General features: G+C 42.3%; 2 protein-coding genes across 3 annotated transcripts in view; both read right to left on the minus strand.

Annotated features, from left to right (window-relative positions):
* The window catches only part of LOC140536165 (uncharacterized), a 206,667-nt gene that overhangs the window by 119,806 nt on the left and 66,702 nt on the right, over window positions 1-20,159 (minus strand). The gene's annotated exons all lie outside the window — the stretch shown is intronic.
* Window positions 1-20,159, minus strand: part of LOC140536166 (uncharacterized) — a 97,505-nt gene that overhangs the window by 10,645 nt on the left and 66,701 nt on the right. The window contains exons 2-11 of the mRNA XM_072657845.1: window positions 17,207-17,268; window positions 16,559-16,918; window positions 16,194-16,283; window positions 14,951-15,116; window positions 13,851-14,021; window positions 13,242-13,415; window positions 12,245-12,418; window positions 11,755-11,928; window positions 9,777-9,950; window positions 6,346-6,392 (exon numbers count right to left, since the gene is read on the minus strand). Coding sequence (XP_072513946.1) covers window positions 6,346-6,392; window positions 9,777-9,950; window positions 11,755-11,928; window positions 12,245-12,418; window positions 13,242-13,415; window positions 13,851-14,021; window positions 14,951-15,116; window positions 16,194-16,283; window positions 16,559-16,918; window positions 17,207-17,267 — 1,591 coding nt within the window. The 5' untranslated portion in view covers window position 17,268. The remainder of the gene's footprint in view (window positions 1-6,345; window positions 6,393-9,776; window positions 9,951-11,754; window positions 11,929-12,244; window positions 12,419-13,241; window positions 13,416-13,850; window positions 14,022-14,950; window positions 15,117-16,193; window positions 16,284-16,558; window positions 16,919-17,206; window positions 17,269-20,159) is intronic.

The raw sequence follows: 20,159 nt of genomic DNA on the forward strand, positions 1-20,159 counted from the left end.
TTTGTGTCTGTATCTGTGTGTGTGTGAGAGAGAGAGAGACAGCGTGTGTGTGTGTGTGTGTGTGTGTGTGTGTGTGAGTGTGCGTGTGTGACAGGTAGAGAGAAGGTGAGAGTGAGAGACAGTCAGTTTGTGTCTGTATGTGTGTGTGTGTGTGAGAGAGACAGTGTATGTGAGTGTTGGAGGTTCTTACCTCAATAGTTCCTGAAAGAAAGCTGGAGTGAAGATGAGCTTCTGAATTTTGAAGTCTTTTATTCTTTCTCAGTGTTTTTCCTCTGTTCAGTCTCTGTTAGCTGAAGTTTAGCTCTGGTTTGTTTTCTTCTGTTTCTTCTTTTTTCCTCCAGAAAGTCGAACAGTTTTTCCTTCCTTTTAGTGTTTTTCACTGGTTTTCACTGTTTTTTGGATTTTATCTCATTTTAAAACCATTTAATTTGCAAACGTTTCAGGAGCTGAAATGAAACATGTGTTTCTCTCCCAATCCTTAACAATCACACACACACACACACACACACACACACACACTGTTTCTCTCTCACAATCACACACACACACACACACACACACATACACACACATACACACACACACAGTGTCTCTCTCACACACACTTTAAAATAAGATAAAATCCAAAAAACACTGAAAACCACTAAAAGGAAGGAAAAACTGTTCGACTTTCTGGAGGAAAAAAAGAAGAAACAGAAGAAAACAAGCCAGAGCTAAACTTCAGCTAACAGAGACTGAACAGAGGAAAAACACTGAGAAAGAATAAAAGACTTCAAAATTCAGAAGCTCATCTTCACTCCAGCTTCCTTTCAGGAACTATTGAGGTAAGAACCTCCAACTTAAAGGAAAAGCTAAAGAAATCCTAGCTATTGAGCCTCTAACAGGTTAGCACCTGCGCTAATCTAGCTAGCTACAGAGCGCGAGCCATAGCTGATGCAATTACAATAGCTCCCCTCCCTGTAACTGTACCCCTCACTCTACCCCTCACTATAACCCCTCACTATACCCTCACTATACCCCTCACTATAAACCCTCAACTCTATCCCCTTCACACTGCCCCCTCACAATACCCCCCCCGCACACACACACACACTCTACCCCTCACTATAACCCCTCACTATACCCTCACTATACCCCTCACTATAAACCCTCAACTCTATCCCCTTCACACTGCCCCCTCACAATACCCCCCCCCCCCCCACACACACACACACTCTACCCCTCACTCTACCCAGAAAAGCTCACAGCAGATTCCAGTCAAGCAGGAGATAAAACCACCATCACCAACCTCCTGCTGTACACAGAGCACACTGAAGCCTGGCACACTGCCATCTGTGCTCACTACAAGCACCACAGAAAGAGGGGCATATGCAGCGGGAGACAGATAGTTAGAGCGAGGGTGGGGACAGCTTCCTGACTGTGAACATCTACCACAATGGAACCATCATTGAAGCAGTGTCTTGAGGGAGGAACTTAGGAGCCTTAAAACCAGTCAGCAACCAGCAGAGCAAGGACCAGCCCACTGTGATACACAGCCCGCCCACTCTGAAGCACAGGCTGAACATCCAAAACCAGATCCCGTCCTTTCTGGACAAGGACCCGCCCACTATGAGCAAGAAACTGTCCACCCAAATCTACAACCCACCTCTTCAGAGCAAGGAGCTGTACATTCTGAGCAGGACACCACCCACTCCCAACCACAATCCGCCCACCCCAACCAGGAATCTGCCAACTCTCAACAAAGACCACCCCTTCTGAACAAAGGCCCACCCACTCCCAGTAACAACCCACCCGTTTTCAATTGTACAGTAGTACAGTGGTCCTGGGACGCAGTCCAGATAGCCCCCTGAGAAGTAGACCACCCAGCCTACATGAAATCAGGCCACTTTAGACACCATCAGCCAGGAAGATCAGCGGACACCCAGTCCCCCAGTCACTTTGACCCCCTGCCTCCACCCGGCCGTTCCACACCCAGTGCAGCTCCAGCACACTGGATCTCCACCTCACGCAGACCTGACAAACCCAGCACAGCAATCCACCCCCAGCACCTAGAAAACTACACAATCAGCCAGCACCCAATCCAATCCACCCACATCCAGCGCTCAGTCTGAAACACCCAGCAACGAACCCCTGTACGCAGCCACAGAAAAAAAAACAAATTTGGATGAAAATTCACAAGGAAATTAAAACACTCCAAAAGAGATTTTCTTGTGCACTGTATACATCCCTCCCAGCGAATCCCTGTCCTTTAATGAATACTGCTTTTCCAGTTCACACGATCAGATCAGCAGCTTCCAGGGTCAGGGAAGTGTGCTGATCTGTGGAGACCTGAACACACACAAGGTTCTCTACCTGACCTCAACACAGAACATGGTAACAATTATATATTTGGACATCAACACTCAAAACACATAACTAACCTCCCCCATATAATTCTGATCCACAGGTAAACTGCAATGGGAAAGACCTCCTGCAGCTCTGTTAATGTCTGGGTCTGTACATCGCCAGCGGTAGGTTAAGAGGGGACTCTTTAGGAAGATATACATTTGGCTCACCTCTTGGGAATAGTACAGTAGATTACATAATAACAGATTTAGACCCTTTCTCTCTCAACGCATTCACTATAACACCACTAACCCCTCTGTCTGATCACAGCCAGAATAACAGCAGTGCACACACACAGCCCAGTAAGCTGTACAACATCCGGGGGCCATACAGATGAGCCCGAAACAATGACCGAGGCATCTGTGTGAACGGTAGTCTGGGGAAGGTAATGTGCAGCATTATTAATTCAAGACTTATAGACTTCCTTATGAAACACAGTGTCTTCAGTAAAAATCACCGAACAGCAGGTCATATTTACACCCTACAGTCCCTACAGACCCTACACCCTAGCAGTCAGTGAGCTGAGAGAGAAAGCTGCAGGTTATTCTACACAATTAAACTACGAATTCCCTTTCAAACACCAGTCTGGATTCGGCTCAAATTATTTCAATCAATTATAGAACTGATTCTCCTGTATGGTAGTGAGGAATGGGGGCACTTCAAATCAGAATTTTGACCAATGGGAGAAACATCCCACAGAAATTATGCAAACTGAATTCTGTAAAAATAGATATCCATTATTACTCAAAATAGGGCTGGGCAAAAGATCATATCTCGATATATTTTAGCTGAATGGCGATACGATATACAATATGATATTACATACATTGTGAAAAATAATGTGAAAAAATATCTTATGAATATTATACAAACACAGGTCAAACCGGGTCACTCATCATCCATGCCATGTCCTGTAAAAGTGAGTTTACTTTTTAATAACTGTATGTTAAAAGTATAACTTTATTAAATGAAAGCTAATTTAGGCCTAATGAAATATGATTAACACCTTAGTGTACACTAGAGATTCATTTAATTTTGTTACAATTTTAAGTCAGTAGGTCTATATAAAATGTAGTAGGAATACTGTATAAATACTGGAAAAACTGTCCAGTCTAAGGACATTTTACATTGTATGCTGTAGCTAATTTAATAGAGGATGTTTTTAATGAAATAGGTAATAAATATTTAACTGATATAACTCATTGTAAATGAATACAGTTAAATAAACTCACTTTAACTGCTTAATTCCAGCTTTGAGAAATGTTTACTCTGCGAGCTGGATGGAAAGGGTCTGTCTGACTGAATGGACGTGTTGAGCAACGCTTCTCGTGTAAAGAAATAGCGACTGGGCAGTGGGTATCGTGGGTCAAGAGTTTATCAGCTGTTTGAAGCCTCTTGCTCAACTGTTGAGGGGAACATAGCTACCTTTTAGCTACCTATCGAGGGGTTTCAACAATTTTGTCCATGTGTATATATATATATACATACACATGGACAAAATTGTTGAAACCCCTCGATTAATGAAAGAAAAACCCACAATAGTCAGAGAAATAACTTGAATCTGACAAAAGTAATAATAAATAAAAATTATATTCCAGAAACAAAAGCACTGACAGCTAAACCCTGTGCAGAATTCTCCACTGGAGATCACCAGTCCTTATACAGCACCCTCCACACCTGTCCATCTCGACCCCCAGCTTGTCCCTCCAGGCCTACCATGCAGCACTGCTTTATTAAAAGCTTTGACACATTTGTATCAAACCTGGCCCGACATGGTGTGGAGATCCAAGTCCGGCAAGCCAGAGAGGTCCAATAATGGGACCGACACAGTGTCCAAAGCTGGAGTGAGTGCAGTCTTTGGGAAAAAGGATCTCCCATATGGGGCACTCCACTCCCAGTTGCAGTAATGGGTAATGACAGCCCTCCTGCAACTCAAGGGCAAGGAACCAATAGCCAGGCTCTCATTAAGGACGGCTAGCAGATCGGCACCCAGCGTCATCCAAAAGGTCTTAGAAAACTCCACTGGAAGGCCATCAATACCTGGGGCAGTCCCACCCTCCATGCCCTGCAAAGCATCATGGAGCTCCTGCTCACCCAGGGGTCTTTCCAGTATTTCATTAGAGTGTTCTGAGATCTTTAGCAGCCCTGCATAAAACCCTGCAGCCAGTTCTTCATCATCCCTGTATTCACTTCTGTACAGCTCAGCATAGAACCATACAGCCTGCTTACAGATTTCTGTCAGGCTCTGTCAGCTCCTGTCCGTCCTCAGAGCACAGAGAGTGAATAAAACCACTTCCTCCTTTACAGACTAAAGAAGAACCTGGATGAGGCATCCATCTGTGTCAGACTCTAAACCGTGAACGAACCAGAGCCCCCTCACCCGGCACACAGCCAACCACGCTCACTCACACACCAACAAGAAAGAGAGAGAGATTCTTTGAATCTTGAGAGAGAGACAGTGCGTGAGTGTGTGATTAGAGAGAGGGAGAGAAAGAGACAGTTTGTGTGAGAGAGACACTGTGTGTTTCTGTGTGTGTGTGTGTGTGTGTGTGTGTGAGAGAGAGAGGCCCTGTCCCAATTCTCAAAGCTCCTGCTGCAAGCGCACTTGTATGAAGCTGTGGAGGGGGGTGCTGTAATCAACGCAGATTCTGCACTGTTGGAGAATTCTTGTTGACTCAGTAATAAAATCCAGTTTCAGAGCTGGATCTGTCTGTTTTTACTGCATATTAATACTCCATTATGTAGAACACAGCTAACAGTAGCAGACTACCAGTATCCTCTAGTCCTCAGCTCTCTGTGAACGACCCACTAACTTCACTGTTCACTAAATCTTTAACACACAAACCGTTCAGGTTCCAGCTGCTGACAGCTCCTAGTAATCTCACCCAGTTTACCTGCTTTTGCTGAGTCTGTCTATCCCCTCATCTGACAGTATCAGGAGCATGGTGCTACCACTAGTGTCGCTAAGCTAAGTCAAAGTACACAAGCTGAGGAGCTAACAGTGAACTGGCTAAGTAGCTAACAGGGCTAACGTATATAGCAGGTATGTAGGCTTAGTTTTCTACACTGTAAATTACACACTGTATCTGTTACTCCAGTAAAATACTGTGTTCAGGTTTGTAGTGAGGTAGACAGCTAACTAACGTAGCACAAGACCACAATATGAGCGTCTAGCCCGTTAGCTTTAGCTGTAGCGATCGTTATTTCAGTGAGAAATAACCAATGGTGGCAAGTGCAGGTCCAGTAAGTAAAAATCCACTCCAGGATTTTATTCCAACTGTCTGGACAGTTCAGCTCCACCAGCTCAGCTGCAGCAGCGCTTTCCCAGGTAGTTTTTACTGTCTGGACCTCTATTTGCCCCCTCTGTAACTAACAGGACCCCAATCCGCTCTTTTGATGCCTGGATCTATAATCTTCTGTGAGTTTTGGGAAAGGGATGTGATCCCCTCAGGATATTAAACATTTCCATCCATCTTCTCTGTGGTTGGTGCAGTTTACTGCTCAGCAGCTGCTCGTCATTGCTGCTCTCTAGTGTGAAGAGTGCTGCTTTCTGCCCCCTGGTGGTGCACACATCTCTGTGATGGTGCCGCACAGAAACCCGTCTATACGACTCTGCTGCTGAAACACCAAATACCGCAGTTTCCCCGATGCTGGTTTTATTTCCACACACACCTCCCCCAAACCCATTTCAGTCTAGATAAAGAAACAGAGAACAGACTCCACCTAAACACTCTCCTTCTCCATCTTTCTGCTGATTTATGGAGGAACAGCACTGATTTGCAGGGGATCATGGGTAACTGCCTTCAACAAAGTGTGATCTGATGCAGACTGATGAGAGGGGAGCATCAACTGCGAGGGGTGCAAGGGTGAGAGGAATGGGACAGAGAGAGAGAGAGAGAGAGAGAGAGAGAGAGAGAGAGAGATAGAGAGTGAGTATCTAAACGTCTCATATGTACTTACACTTCTTCAGTCCTGCTTTGATTCTGATCTCCCCTCCATGGTCCACTCTACACACACACACACACACACACACACACACATACACACACACACACACACACACACACACACACAGAGAGAGACATCTAAATTGTTTTTCTCTTTTAATGTTTATATTCTCTCTCTCTCTCTCTCTCTCTCTCTCTCTCTCTCTGTCTTACACTCACACACACTAATCTGACTGATGTATTTAAGTGTAGGGGAGTGTGGGGTAACTGAAACGTAGCTGACTGAGACGTGGATCACCCCGGACAACTCTGCAACTCCAGCTGCCTTGTCGTTTTCCCACTCTCCACGAAGGACTGGCAGAGGCGGCGGCACCGGTTTACTTCTCTCTCCTCTGTGGCACTTCACTCCGCTCTCTTTTTCTAATCTTGACATTTCCTCTTTTGAATACCATGCTGTTACTGTCTCTTCTCCCACTAGACTTCACATCATTGTTCTCTTTCGTCTTCCTGGTCCTTTGGGCAGTTTCGTTGATGAACTGGATGTTCTACTCGGAGACTTCAACCTTCCATCAGAGAAACTCCAGTCTTCATGCCTTCTCCCATTCCTATCCTCTTTTGATCTTGCGTTCAACCAGTCTGCACCAACACACAGAGCAGGGAACACTCTGGACCTGATCTTCAGCAGACCTGTCCCTGCTCTGGATGTGGCTGTGACTCCTTTGGACTTCTCTGATCACCACTTTCTCTCCGTCTCACTCCCCCTCTCTGCTCCTTCAACCACCACTTCTGCAAGCTCTTCCACTCTTCACCGCAATCTTCGCTCTGTTTCCCCCTCAGCTCTTACCTCAACTGTTCTATCCACTCTTCCTCATCTTGAATCTTTCTCCTCTCTCCCACTTGAAACTGCTACAGACACTCTTCTCTCATCAATCTCCACCTCTGTCGACCTTCTCTGCCCTCTCTCACCTAGGTCAGCAAATTCTTCTCCACATTCCCCGTGGCTGTCAGATGTTCTCCGCAACAACCGTAGAGAGCTAAGACTGGCTGAAAGGAAGTGGCGGAAGTCACAACACGACCCCGACCTCCACTCCTATCAGTCTCTTCTCTCCAGGTTTAGAACAGAAGTTGCTGCCGCTAAAGCATCTTACTACAGGGGGAAATTGGAATCATCTGCATCTGACCCACACAAACCCTTCACCATCTTCTCCTCTCTCCTCAACCCTCCTACTCCCCCACCTCCCACTACCCTGTCTGCAGAAGATTTTGTCTCCTTCTTTGAAGAAAAGGTTGACAAGATCCGCCGATCTTTCCCCCCTGCCTCTACCCCCCTCTCTAGACATGGTCCTCCTCCTCCCTCTTCTCTGACCTGCTTCTCTCCTCTTTCCACAGATGACCTCCTACATTTTCTCACCTCCAATAATCCTACAACCTGTCCACTAGACCCTGTTCCATCCCCTCTGTTCCAAACAATCGCTCTAAACCTCCTTCCTTTCATCTCCTTTGTCATAAACAGCGCTTTGTTGTCAGGTCATGTACCATCGGCCTTCAAGTCTGCCAGAGTTGTGCCTATCCTAAAGAAACCAACTCTGGACAACTTGGACATCGGCAACTACAGACCTATCTCTCTTCTCTCTTTCCTCTCAAAGATTCTGAACGTTCCGTCTACAACCAACTGTCTCTCTTTCTCACTCTGAACAATCTTCAGGACTCTAACCAGTCTGGCTTCAAAGCTGCACACTCTACTGAAACTGCTCTCATTGCAGTTACAGAGAAGCTCCATGCAGCTAAAGCTGCCAGACTGTCCTCGGTTCTGATCCTTCTTGACCTCTCCGCAGCTTTTGACACAGTGGACCACAAGATCCTCCTGTCTATCCTTGCCGGCCTTGGAATTCACGGCTCTGCGTGGCAATGGTTTGCATCATACCTGCAGGGACACTCATACCATATAACGTGGCAGGGCGACACTGCTCCTTGTAGTCTCTTCACTGGCGTTCCACAAGGCTCGGTTCTTGGTCCTCTTCTTTTCTCACTCTACACTCACTCTCTTGGTAAAGTGATATCCTCTCATGGATTCTCTTACCACTGTTACACCGATGACACTCAACTCATGCTTTCTTTTCCACCGTCTGACACACAGGTTTCTGCCCGCATCTCAGCATGCCTTGCCGACGTCTCTTCTTGGATGGCTGCTCACCACCTCAAACTCAACCCCAGCAAGACGGAGCTGCTGTACATCCTGGGAACTGCTGGACCAAAAAACGATCTTGCCATCACCTTTGAGAACTCACTGGTCACTCCTTCTACAGAAGCTCGAAGCCTTGGTGTAGTGATGGATGATCAGTTATCGTTCTCAAGTCATGTTGCAAACGTAACTCGGTCCTACAGATTTCTCCTGTACAACATCTGGAGAATATGACCCGTCCTCTCTAGAGAGGCCACCCAGGTGCTTGTTCAGTCTCTCGTCACTTCCAGACTTGACTACTGCAACTCTTTTCTGGCTGGTCTCCCTCTGCGCACCATCAAGCCCCTGCAACTCATCCAGAATGCGGCGGCACGGGTCGTCTTCAATGTCCCTAAATTCAGCCATGTCACGCCACTGCTGCATTCTCTTCACTGGCTTCCTGTAGCTGCCCGCATCAGATTCAGATCCCTGACGCTGGCCTACAAAGCCAAGAACGGACCAGCCCCTCCGTACTTGATGGCAATGGTCAAAAGCCGATCCGCACCTAGAGCCCTTCGAGCTTCAAGTACGGCTTGGCTCGACCCGCCATCCCTCAAAACCCGCGGAAGACAAGCGTCCAGGCTTTTTTCTGTCCTTGTACCTAAGTGGTGGAACGAGCTTCCCCTGGGTGTCCGAACGGCCGAGTCACTCGCTGTCTTCAAACGCAAACTGAAGACCCACCTCTTCCAAGAGTACTTGGACGAATAGAGTACTATGGTCACCTTATTGTCTTGTGTTAAGTAAGGTCTAAGCTTAGAGGTATCTTTTGAATTATTAGTCTATTCTAACTAGCTAAGGTTTTTCTTGGGTAAATAGCAAAGCACTTTGTAAGTCGCTCTGGATAAGTCTGCTAAATGCCATAAATGTAAATGTAATTGTAAATGGGTAAGATGAGGCAGTGGTTAAACTGAAGCACCCCCTGTATCTGAGCAGCTATACATCATGTCTGTCCTGTAACCCTACAGTTAGACTGCTTCTTCATACTGCTGTGGAAGGAAGAAGAATGTGGACTAAGTAATAAAGAATATTTTTAATAAAAACTGTTTTTCACCTGTTCAGAGTTTTTCTCTAAGATCGGGTTTAATCAGTCTCACATCAACAGTCATTTCTCCCAGTTTAAAAAAATGATGTGTTTCTTACTCCAATAAAACAACTCTCCTTAAACACACACACTACACGACACCACTCACATACACGCCCTCACAGCACAGAGTTGTTCATACCTGAGTGTGTTGAGTTTGCAGTGTGGATCCTGCAGTCTAGCAGAGAGCAGCTTCTCTCCTGACTCTCCTGGGTTATTGTAGGTCAGATCCAGTTCTTTCAGGGGAGAGGAGTTTGAACTCAGAGATGAAGCCAGAGAAGAACAGCCCTCCTGTGTGACCATACAACCAGATAATCTGCAGAGAGAGAGATATAAGGGGGTAGAATGAGTGAGAATGCTGAAGCAGTAATAAAATCTCTCTCTGAACTATGCGTCTCGATCTGTCACAAACATCTTTACTTGTTTAATTAGTTATGCATTATAATCAGTTACAGCTTCAGTAAAATCCTTCTAAATCCTTTTTTTTTATTCATGATTGTAATTGTGATGTAAATGTTAATGCAGAGGTCATGTATATGTGTTGTTCTACTTGATATGTCAATAATTTAGTCCTGCAGAATCCCCCAGTCATGTAGGTCATCTCAAACAAAGTGTATACCTCAGTTTATTGTGAGGAGTGCATGTAGAGTTTTCTACCTTGTATCTAATTATGAATGCAATGCCAACTATTATTCTAGTATGGTATGATGTGATATACAGATCAATTGCTGATTCACTGCAACAGCAAGTCCATCAGGACTCCTACTTGTTCATCTCAAAGACGTGTGCAGCTTTTAAAATTAGTTTATAAACAGGTGTTGTTGTGGGTTTCTTTGTATTATAGAAGTTTTGTTTTCCCAAACATGGATATAGGTAGTCTGAATAACCGTCCTTTCTAAAAGTATCTGAACTGAATAAAGGTAATTCCTTCTGAACATGTTTTCCTAACGCTTGCGTTCTGTTCCATCTAAACCCTGAATAACATGTATTAACCAGAAGCCTGTTGACACCGTTGTTGCATAATGGTCTAGCTTCCACCAAAACCACTAACAATATATACTTTACTGTAATACGTCTACTATACATCAAAGTCTTCGCCTGCTTGTGTATATGTAGCTCCAGGGCAGTGCAGATAATCTTAATGAGGCAGCTGAACGTTTACCATATGTTCATTTACTTTATAAAAGTCTTTTCACTAAAAGAACCACACTATCCATTTATTGGGTATAATGAGTTGTTCTTTGTTGTGAGACTGTAGTGAGACTATGGCTGGGGTGAAAATGCAGATTTTCCTTTGAGAAGGACTTCTGCTTTTATTGGCTGGTTTTGAGACATTCTAGGACCCCTCACCACGCCATGCTCCCTGATATATCCATTTCACCACACTCCCTGATTTCCCAGAATTCCCCAGACAGAAATATGACACTATCCATCAATTTATTCATTTATTCCCAGTCAGCAGAATATTATTGTCCATGCCTGTTTCCCCCTGTATTTAAAGCAGTCTGTTTTTGGGACCTTCTTTAAAACAACCTTTTTTTGAAGTATTGTATTTGACTCATTGGTGCATAACAAGTAGTTCCTTGACTTCTTGTGATGACCCTTTGCTATACTTTGGTTTTCTCTTATGGTAATCGTTTTGGTTCAGTCTGCCTGATTATCTACTTTCCCGTTTTTGACCTGGCCTGTTTTTTGCTCTTGTGGAGATCATCATGTGGTTGCTTTGGCCTTGCTGTTATTGACTTAGAGGGAACTTATACAATAAGTATTTCCTACTTCACATCCCTTCACTAATTAGTACTGTTCCCAGCCTTTTGTTTGCAGAAGCACATTTTTGTATAATTCTTACCTTTTTTCACAGTAGACCTAATATTTTCTGAATATCTTGGCTGAGATCTCTTTATTGAGCAGAGGTGATGTGCATAACAGAGGTGAATAGTGTGCTGATTGAATCTACTCTTTGAATACTACAGACAGCAATCAGGGACAAGTGATGATTATATGGTTCACGGTTTTACTCAGCTTGATATTGGACTGTAAAACAAAGGGTGTGGTTACATTTTAAAGGTGAATTTTTTTAGCACAACTGTTTGGTGAAATGTTTATTCACATAAACTGACCTGAGAATCTCAAGTTTACAATTAGGACTCTTCAGTCCAGTAGGTAGTTTCTTCACTCCTGAATCCCACAGGTCATTGTTACTGAGGTCCAGATCTTTCAGGGAGGAGGTTTCTGATTGTAGAACTGACTGCAGAGTCTCACAGGACTGTTCACTAAGTCTACACAGAGCAAGTCTGCAAAGAGAAAGCAAACACTTATTTCAGCATTCGACATATTTGTACTCATTATTACATCAAACATCATAATTGTTTACATTTTATAAATCAAGTGGAAATACTGCTTCAAACAGCTGAAACATTTAAGCACAAAAGATGTTTAATAAAACAATAAAAATGCTATTTAATGTTTTTTTCTTCTGTACAGTTACTATTCTGGATATATAAGGTTTTGTTGTAGCAACCAGAAACTACAGATCTATAGATATTTTAGCACATTGTGGCAGTTATCATTGCAAAACTGCAATATTTCATAGGAAAATGTCATTCTAACCTCAAAGTCTCCAGTTTACAGTGTGAACTCTTCAGTCCAGCAGAAAATTTCTCCACTCCTGAATCCTGCAGGTCATTGTTACTGAGGTCCAGCTCTTTCAGAGAGGAGTTTTCTGATTGTAGAACTGACTGCAGAGTCTCACAGGACTGTACACTGAGTCTACACAGAGCAAGTCTGCAAAAAAGAGAAGTACAACAAGAGAGGTTTAAACAATACTCAGTGGAACATGTTTTAATTTGAAAAATAAAATACCCTGAAACTACCCTGTACAAATGTACATTTTCTGTAATTGTTTTTACAGCTCTTTATTAGTTTTTGTACTTTCCTTAACTTTAATTTCTTTAACTTATAATTCTTTGTTCTATTTATTGTTTAGTGTATTTTTCTCTCTCAGTGACTTGTTAACAGTCTGTTTTTTACATGTCATACTTGTGTTGCTCACACCAAGTAAAATTCTGTAATGAAGAGATACTGATTCTGATTCAGAATATCTGCAGGTAGTTAGTTAGCGAAGGTATTAAAGAACAGAGCTGCGTTTAGTGATTTATGAACCAGTTTATTAACAATGTGAATCAACAAAGTGTTTTCCAAAGCCTGTTTAAGTCTCCTAAATTCCGAATGCGTATTAAGTAGTTATTTGTTGACTCCGTCTCTGCATCTGTGCTGGAAGGGCACCACTAGTCAAAAGCTGAACCACTGATATATATATATATATATATATATATATATATATATATATATATATATATATATATATATATATATATATATATTCACATTATTATGCTTCAGATATTTCATTAGGCAAATAATTATTATAAAAAATAATAACCAATAAGTAGTAATTACTGGTGTAAAAACATTACACTTACAGTTCCTACCAATAAATATGAGGTTCTGTTTTGGTACCTAGAAAATAAAGATATTGCAGTATATTGTGTAATATTTATTAATTGGCACAAAACTGTAATGTTTCAAGGAAAAATGTCATTCTAACCTGAGAGTTTCCAGTTTACAGTGTGAACTCTTCAGTCCAGCAGAGAGTTTCTCCACTCCTGAATCCTGCAGGTTATTGTTACTGAGGTCCAGCTCTTTCAGGGAGGAGGTTTCTGACTGTAGAACTGACTGCAGAGTCTCACAGGACTGTGCAGTGAGTTCACACAGAGCAAGTCTGCAAAAAAGAGAAGTTAATACAACACATTTTATACGTGAAATCAGCAGCACAGGGATCAGCAGAGACACATGACTGAAAAACCTCACAAGTCCCACATAGTTTTTTACTTACGCATGATTTTAGGCACAACCCCTGCGCCAAAAGAATATAAAGCCCAACAGTTTTAAAGAGTCACTGAAGCCTTAAGTACGATCTCAGCTCACACCTTACTCTCTAGCAGTCTCTCTTCTCGGCTTCTCTCCCCTGCTCTGCTCCTCTCCCTTGTGTGTAAGCAGGGCTGTATAATAAGGGGACTATAGGAGCTAATACCACCCTTCATCACACATGACACTCAATGGAAGATGTTTTAATTTGAATAGACAATACCCTGAATGTCTGCAGGTAGGCAGTTAGGTAACCGGCTTATCATTCATGAAATGATAGAATTCTGACCTGAGAATCTGCAGTTTACAGTGTGAACTCTTCAGTCCAGCAGAGAGTTTCTCCACTCCTGAATCCTGCATGGCATTGTTACTGAGGTCCAGCTCTTTCAGGGAGTTCTCTTTTTGTAAAACTGACTGCAGAGTCTCACAGGACTGTGCAGTGAGATTACAGCTAGATAATCTACAGAAGGGGTAGAAAATAAAGTCAGGCAAGTACACTTGTCATATCACCCTCAACTAGGTATCAGAGATCTTTCTGACATATTACCATAAAAATCAATGTACTTGTGTTTAGAACTTCAGTTTCTTGATGTGCTTCTTTTGAGGTAATGTATGATTAGATTATCCTATAATTGTGTGTGTATATATATATATATATATATATATATATATATATATATATATATATATATATATAATTATCCTTGATTTTAGGTTTATCCATGTGTTTCACAAAATATTGTTTGTAGAAGATTAATAGCCAGTTTTACCAATTTACCCATATGTATCAAGCAATCCTGTTATTGGTTGCTCCATTGCATGACAGTCCCTTACCTTAAAATGTGTTTTCAGATATGGTGGTGTGTGTGCTTTTGATGGACAGCTTTCCACTGGGGAGGTATGATTTATTAGTGTTAGGTTAGAACTTTGATTTGTAGGTTTGTTGGGGATTTTTGTCTGGTATCTTGGTGTTTCTTGGATCATGTGTATAGAACAGGGTTACTGGTGTTCTCCTAGCTGTGCAGCTACACAGGCTTCAGTGTTTGGAATAGAAACAGCTCCCAGTCTTTATATTTTCAGATTAAAGTGTTCACCTACAAAGTGGGCCTACAAAGCTTAGTCATATTGGTGACTAGTTTCACTAGTTTTAAGACTGTGTGGGGTATTTTACAAGACATAACTCAAGACCAAAGTCCAACCTGTCCCCCAGGAGAACAGTGGATGGTATCTTGCTAAACAATTTAACAATTTAACAGTGGTCACAAGATGTGATGTCACAGGGTCCTCCAGTGCAGGTAGATTGTGTAGATTAACGGTATCTGTAATTTGTAGTCTATCATTCATTCATTCATTCATTCATTCATCAGAATACTTAGATTAAACACTTACTGAGCCTTTCTGAAGTTTGTGACAGCTGGGATAAGTCTCCTGCTACACTCATCTGATGTGTTGTATTTCTTCAGGTCAAACTCTCTTCGCACATTCCCAGACTGGAGACGCATGTAGGTTACGAAGGAGCACTGTTTAGGTGAGAGCTTCTTTTTTGAGAATTTATCTGGAATGACACAGACAGTGGAAAGCATGTAGATACTGTTATCGTCCAGCAGCTCTACCTGCTGGAACAAATGGTTATCTGAGTGGACACTGACATGGACACTGATTGGGCTGCTTCCATAAAGGAGCTTATCTTTATACTATGGCTGCTGTCTTTGTGGTACATACGTTATTATTTGAAAATGTGGTAAGGGAACATTACAGTAGTGCAATATAATAATTTAGCTCAAATTTCTTTTTTTCTTTATTAATGTACACTTTCTACCTGGTGTGTAAGACAGTAGGTTGTGAAAAAGCTGAATTAATGAATATAGTTTTTTACACATGAGAGCAAAATTACATAAAGTACATTTCAGAACTTCAGAACATACTGGCTGTGTGCAGAAAGCACAATCACTCACATTCAGACTGTCGCATCAATGCTGTGATCAGGGCCATACAGTCACTAAGCTTAAAACTTTAAATGGATTTGATTTTGCTTCCTGCAAGCTATCGAACACTAGAGGCAATAGAAGATGCTTCCCTTTTGTTGTTAAGCAAGCCTGCTCTAGTCTTATTAATTACCAGTGATTAGAGTATGCAGCTGGCTTAATACCAACATGGAATTGAAAATATTTAAATGAGAAAGCTTGTATTGTACTGAATGAAGGACACTAAAGGTGATGTTTTGCTTAATTTCATCATTTTTTATTTCACAATTTCCCTTAATACGTAACTATGCATGTTTTTGTCTTTTTATTATGGTGTTATTGCATTTGTTGGATGAAAGAAAGATATATTGAGAGGTAAAATTGAAATTTACGGACTTGTATTCTTCTTGTGTGATAGTGCTAAGCCCTTGACAATCCTGAGAAATAAAGTGTGTGAATCAGGGACCAAACCAGTTGGCATGCAAAGATATATTGCTTGGTTTAATAACGGCTGATATTGATGGCCTGTGGTTTTAGTGGTAGAAAATAAGTAAATTGCAGATAACACATGCTAATTTTTGGTTACATAGTCACTGGGGTCACCACAACAAACAAAACAGAATCAGACAAAATCAGGGGAATATGTGTAAAAAATATCACCTTTTTACCTTTTAAGATATAAGCCACAAATACAAGTAATCCAATACCAAAAACTGTAATGCAGATGATGGCAATCTTCCAAGCATGAAAAGCTTTCTCTGGAAAAGAAGACAAGAACATACCAAACAAATTATAAAACTGACTGGTATGTTTGAACCTGTTCTAAACATCCTAATAATTAAGTGATTACTACATAAGGATATATTTAAACACTGTATTCTGAATTCAACATGTTTAAAATTATATGATGTAGGATATGTTAAAGTGAACTGAGAATATCATTGATCCCTTGTTTCAGTCCTTCATTATTATTATTAGTATTAAGTGTGTTAATAATAGGCAAAGGTATGTTTTAATCTATGTTTATTTTTACCTTTAACTTCAACATATACTGTCGCCTCATCTTGCCCGAGTATGGACTCAACATGACACTGGTAAGCTCCCTCATCAGAAGGTCTGAGGGCTGAAAGTTTCAGTGAGGTGTTTCCTTTCTGCAGCTCTTCATAAAATAGAGCTGTTCTACCTCTATATGACTCCATCTGAGCAAAATTTCTGTCGTCGCGGTCTTCATACAGGTGCACTATTGTTCTGGTTTCACTCAGATCTATTCTGATCCACTCCACCAACATGTTCACAGCACTGATGTTGGGTTGGAGATAACATGGCAGAACCAGCTCCTCTTGTTCAGTTTCAGCAACAAGAGGAGCAGCTGAACCAACAACCCCAAAGCGCTCTGCAACAAAAACAAGCATGAAATGCAATGAAAATCACTATGAGAAAAAAATAAGTCAGAGCATAATACGATATATGTTCTTCTCAAAATCACAGGGGCTGCCATTACTAGCACCCTAGCATTTAGTAGTGGGACTATAGCAATGGGCAAAATACTTGATACCACGAGTTGCCGTAGAATAGCTCAGTACTACTGGATTCTACAACTGGATTCTTTCTTACCCTCTCTCCTGTTCTCACCCACTGACTCCCACACATACACAGTTTTAACTTAACAGTGGACAAATACCTGACAGTGTGATCTCCATAAAGCCAGAGAAAACCAGCAGCACCACACACAGAATCTTCATCCTGAAACATTGTTGAAAAAACATTATTCAGCACAAACTTAAGCACAATGTCTCCAACTGAAATAATGCTAAAATAATCTGAGGGGTAAGTGGGTGATTTTTAGATAATCTCTCCCACATCAGTGATTTTTTGTTGTCATTGCAAACTTAAACAGAGTGTCTGTGTGTGAGGCATGTACACTAGTTTAGGTAATGAAGGACCTGCTGCTAGGTCTAAGAGCTAACACTGATAACAGCTTTTATTTGTATAAGCACTACACCATTATTATCTAGGAAGAATACAAAGCTAGTTATCTATTCAGTATGTATCAGCAAATCCAGCACTGTATAATGCTGTAGAGTTACTAGCACTGAAAATGTTTTGTAAAAATATTTGTTCTTGCAGTAGTTGACAGGTATGCAGAGTGAGAGAGAGAAAAATATATATGAGCAGCCTGACATTTTCCAACATGAGTCGTGAACATTTCTCAGTGTTTGGCTCTCCACGCTGCTTACATACTAACTGCTAACAGACTACTGCACATGGTTTTTCTGTCTTCTATCTCCTTCAATAAAACTGAGAGAAAGCAGGTACTATGTCTGAGCAGCATGAAACCATGGGAAAACATTCACAGCAAGATAAAATGCTAATTTTAAGGTAATATATTTATATTTAAGGCTATATATATATACATTTAAGGTTTTCAAAACAATAAACTTAATCAGTTCAGTTTAAAATTAATGAACTTTACTGACACTTGTTTATGTAAGCCCTAGACATAAGGCCCACACTACACCTCCTTTTATCTGATCCCAAAAACTGTGATATTGTAATTACAGCGGGGTTTGAACCCAGCCCACCGTGTTGGTGGGCCGGCGCGCTACTGAGTGAGCTACCAAGATCATGTGACCAACAGCCCCAAGTGCAGAGTCCTCAATCTTAGAGCAGGCAAAACGGAAACGAGAAATAAACCCACCGGGACTCAAACCCAGGGCGCCGCGTTGCGAGACCATCGCTCTGCCACTTTCCCAAAGCAGCAGTTATGAATACAGCCAACAAATTAAACTTAAAAGCGGTGGATTTAATAAACAAAGAAGATGTCATGTCTAACGCGAAATAAAGGCGGGAAACAAACAAAGGATGTCAGGGGAGAGCTGGCTACCTCTTTAAACTTGAGGGAAATGTAACTAAGGGCAAAAAGGATCTCCCAAAAGAAACAAGGGGACTGGAAAGTTACAGGGAAGGCAGACACTCCTGCCTTCCTCTGCTAAACAAGTGTATGTGTGCTAACACGCGCGCACACACACACACACATACACCAGGGAAGAGAGGCACTCATGCCTTCTTCTGCTAACTGAGTGTATGTGTGCTAACACGCGCACACACACACAGGCACACACACTGCACAGACACAGGGAAACGAACACATGAAGGAGAGTGACACCCATTTAACCTTCTACTCGAGACAGTGACTGGCACACACACTCGACCAGAGTCAAAAGATCCAGCAGTGGGGCAACTGGATTGATGTGCTTAAATAGCCTACTGCCCAGGTGTAGGGAATGGGGCTCTATTACTGGCTGGGGTGACTCGGGGCCTCCCCCTGGTGGCAGGAGGAGGCCTTGCCCTAGAGCTACCCCTTACAGATATACAACACCATTTTGTGGTTATAGGATGTCAATCAATCCCATTAGTTCCCCCTCAGGCGTGGTATGCAGTTTCAGGGACTATCAGAGGTGAATTAAGAAGCTGATGTTGAACACACAATGTTTATTAGAAAAACTCTTTATACTTTATACTTTATACTGTTTATAAAATTGCACTCCAAGTAAAAGATATAAATAAATAAAATAAGTGAACACTTCAAACTTTACTACAAAATCACCAAATAAATTCTATAAATACACATGAACACTACACTGCACAAAAAAAACCTCAAAGCTTTTTCCTCACTTGGAATTCATTTGCTGTGATAAAAAGGAAGGTGGATGTACTATTTGGCTTTACACTGTCTGCCAGAACCTTCCAAGTTCCTTGTGGCCCACACAGGACCCTCTGACCCTCGGACCCTCCTCAGATGTTAGAGGAACCTCTGAGCAATAGTGTCCAGCCCATGCAGTTGCCTCTACTGCGGGGTCTCGGCACCTCCACCCTGTGCTCTCAGGAAATGGCAATATCCGTCAGGGGAGGGGAGACCACTTCTCCCTCAGGCACAGGGGTGTTTCTTAATGCCACGTTATGTCAGGGTTGTCTGAGGTCTGCCTGCCTGCCTTTTCGGACTCTGAAGCTCCCCCTGTGGGAGCCCATGCCCATAGCGTCTATAGACGGCCATCCACTGGATGGGTAGTGTCTCACCCAACCCATCCTCTCACACTAAGAGACAGTCCCCACACTGGGCAGATAGTGTTTTTCATTATTGGCACACTTACCTCTTAAGGTTGGCTCTGAGTTTCCTTTGGCTCCAGTGGCATAAACCCCATGTGGACTGGCTATCCTGGTCTGTCTTAGCATGGGGGCCAGCCTGCTGCATGGAGGAGTTATCAGATTCAAGGTACCGCCTAAAGTGTACCTTTGTACCTCAAAGTGTTGATCTCAATAGTGTGTAATCAGAGCTTTTCCAATGTGACTGACAGCCTGTTCCTCATCCAGTCTATTCCTATCCCAGACATTCCAACACCAGGTCACATGACTCCCCTAACTGAAACCTTCACCTATCCAACTTCTTTAATAAAAATGGTCTTTTCTACAAGCAGTAACACAGTACTGATATCTGAGTCTTCAAAGTCTTTCAGTTAGAAAAGTGCAGCTGTTTGCTGTATTTCTCCACAGATACTCAATGATGATGAGCTCCTTCATCACCTAGTGTGACTAAGTAGATCTAGATTACATGTAGTCTACTGCTCTATCTATAC

Source organism: Salminus brasiliensis, chromosome 15, assembly GCF_030463535.1.
Source record: "Salminus brasiliensis chromosome 15, fSalBra1.hap2, whole genome shotgun sequence".
In the NCBI taxonomy this organism is placed as follows: domain Eukaryota; kingdom Metazoa; phylum Chordata; class Actinopteri; order Characiformes; family Bryconidae; genus Salminus; species Salminus brasiliensis.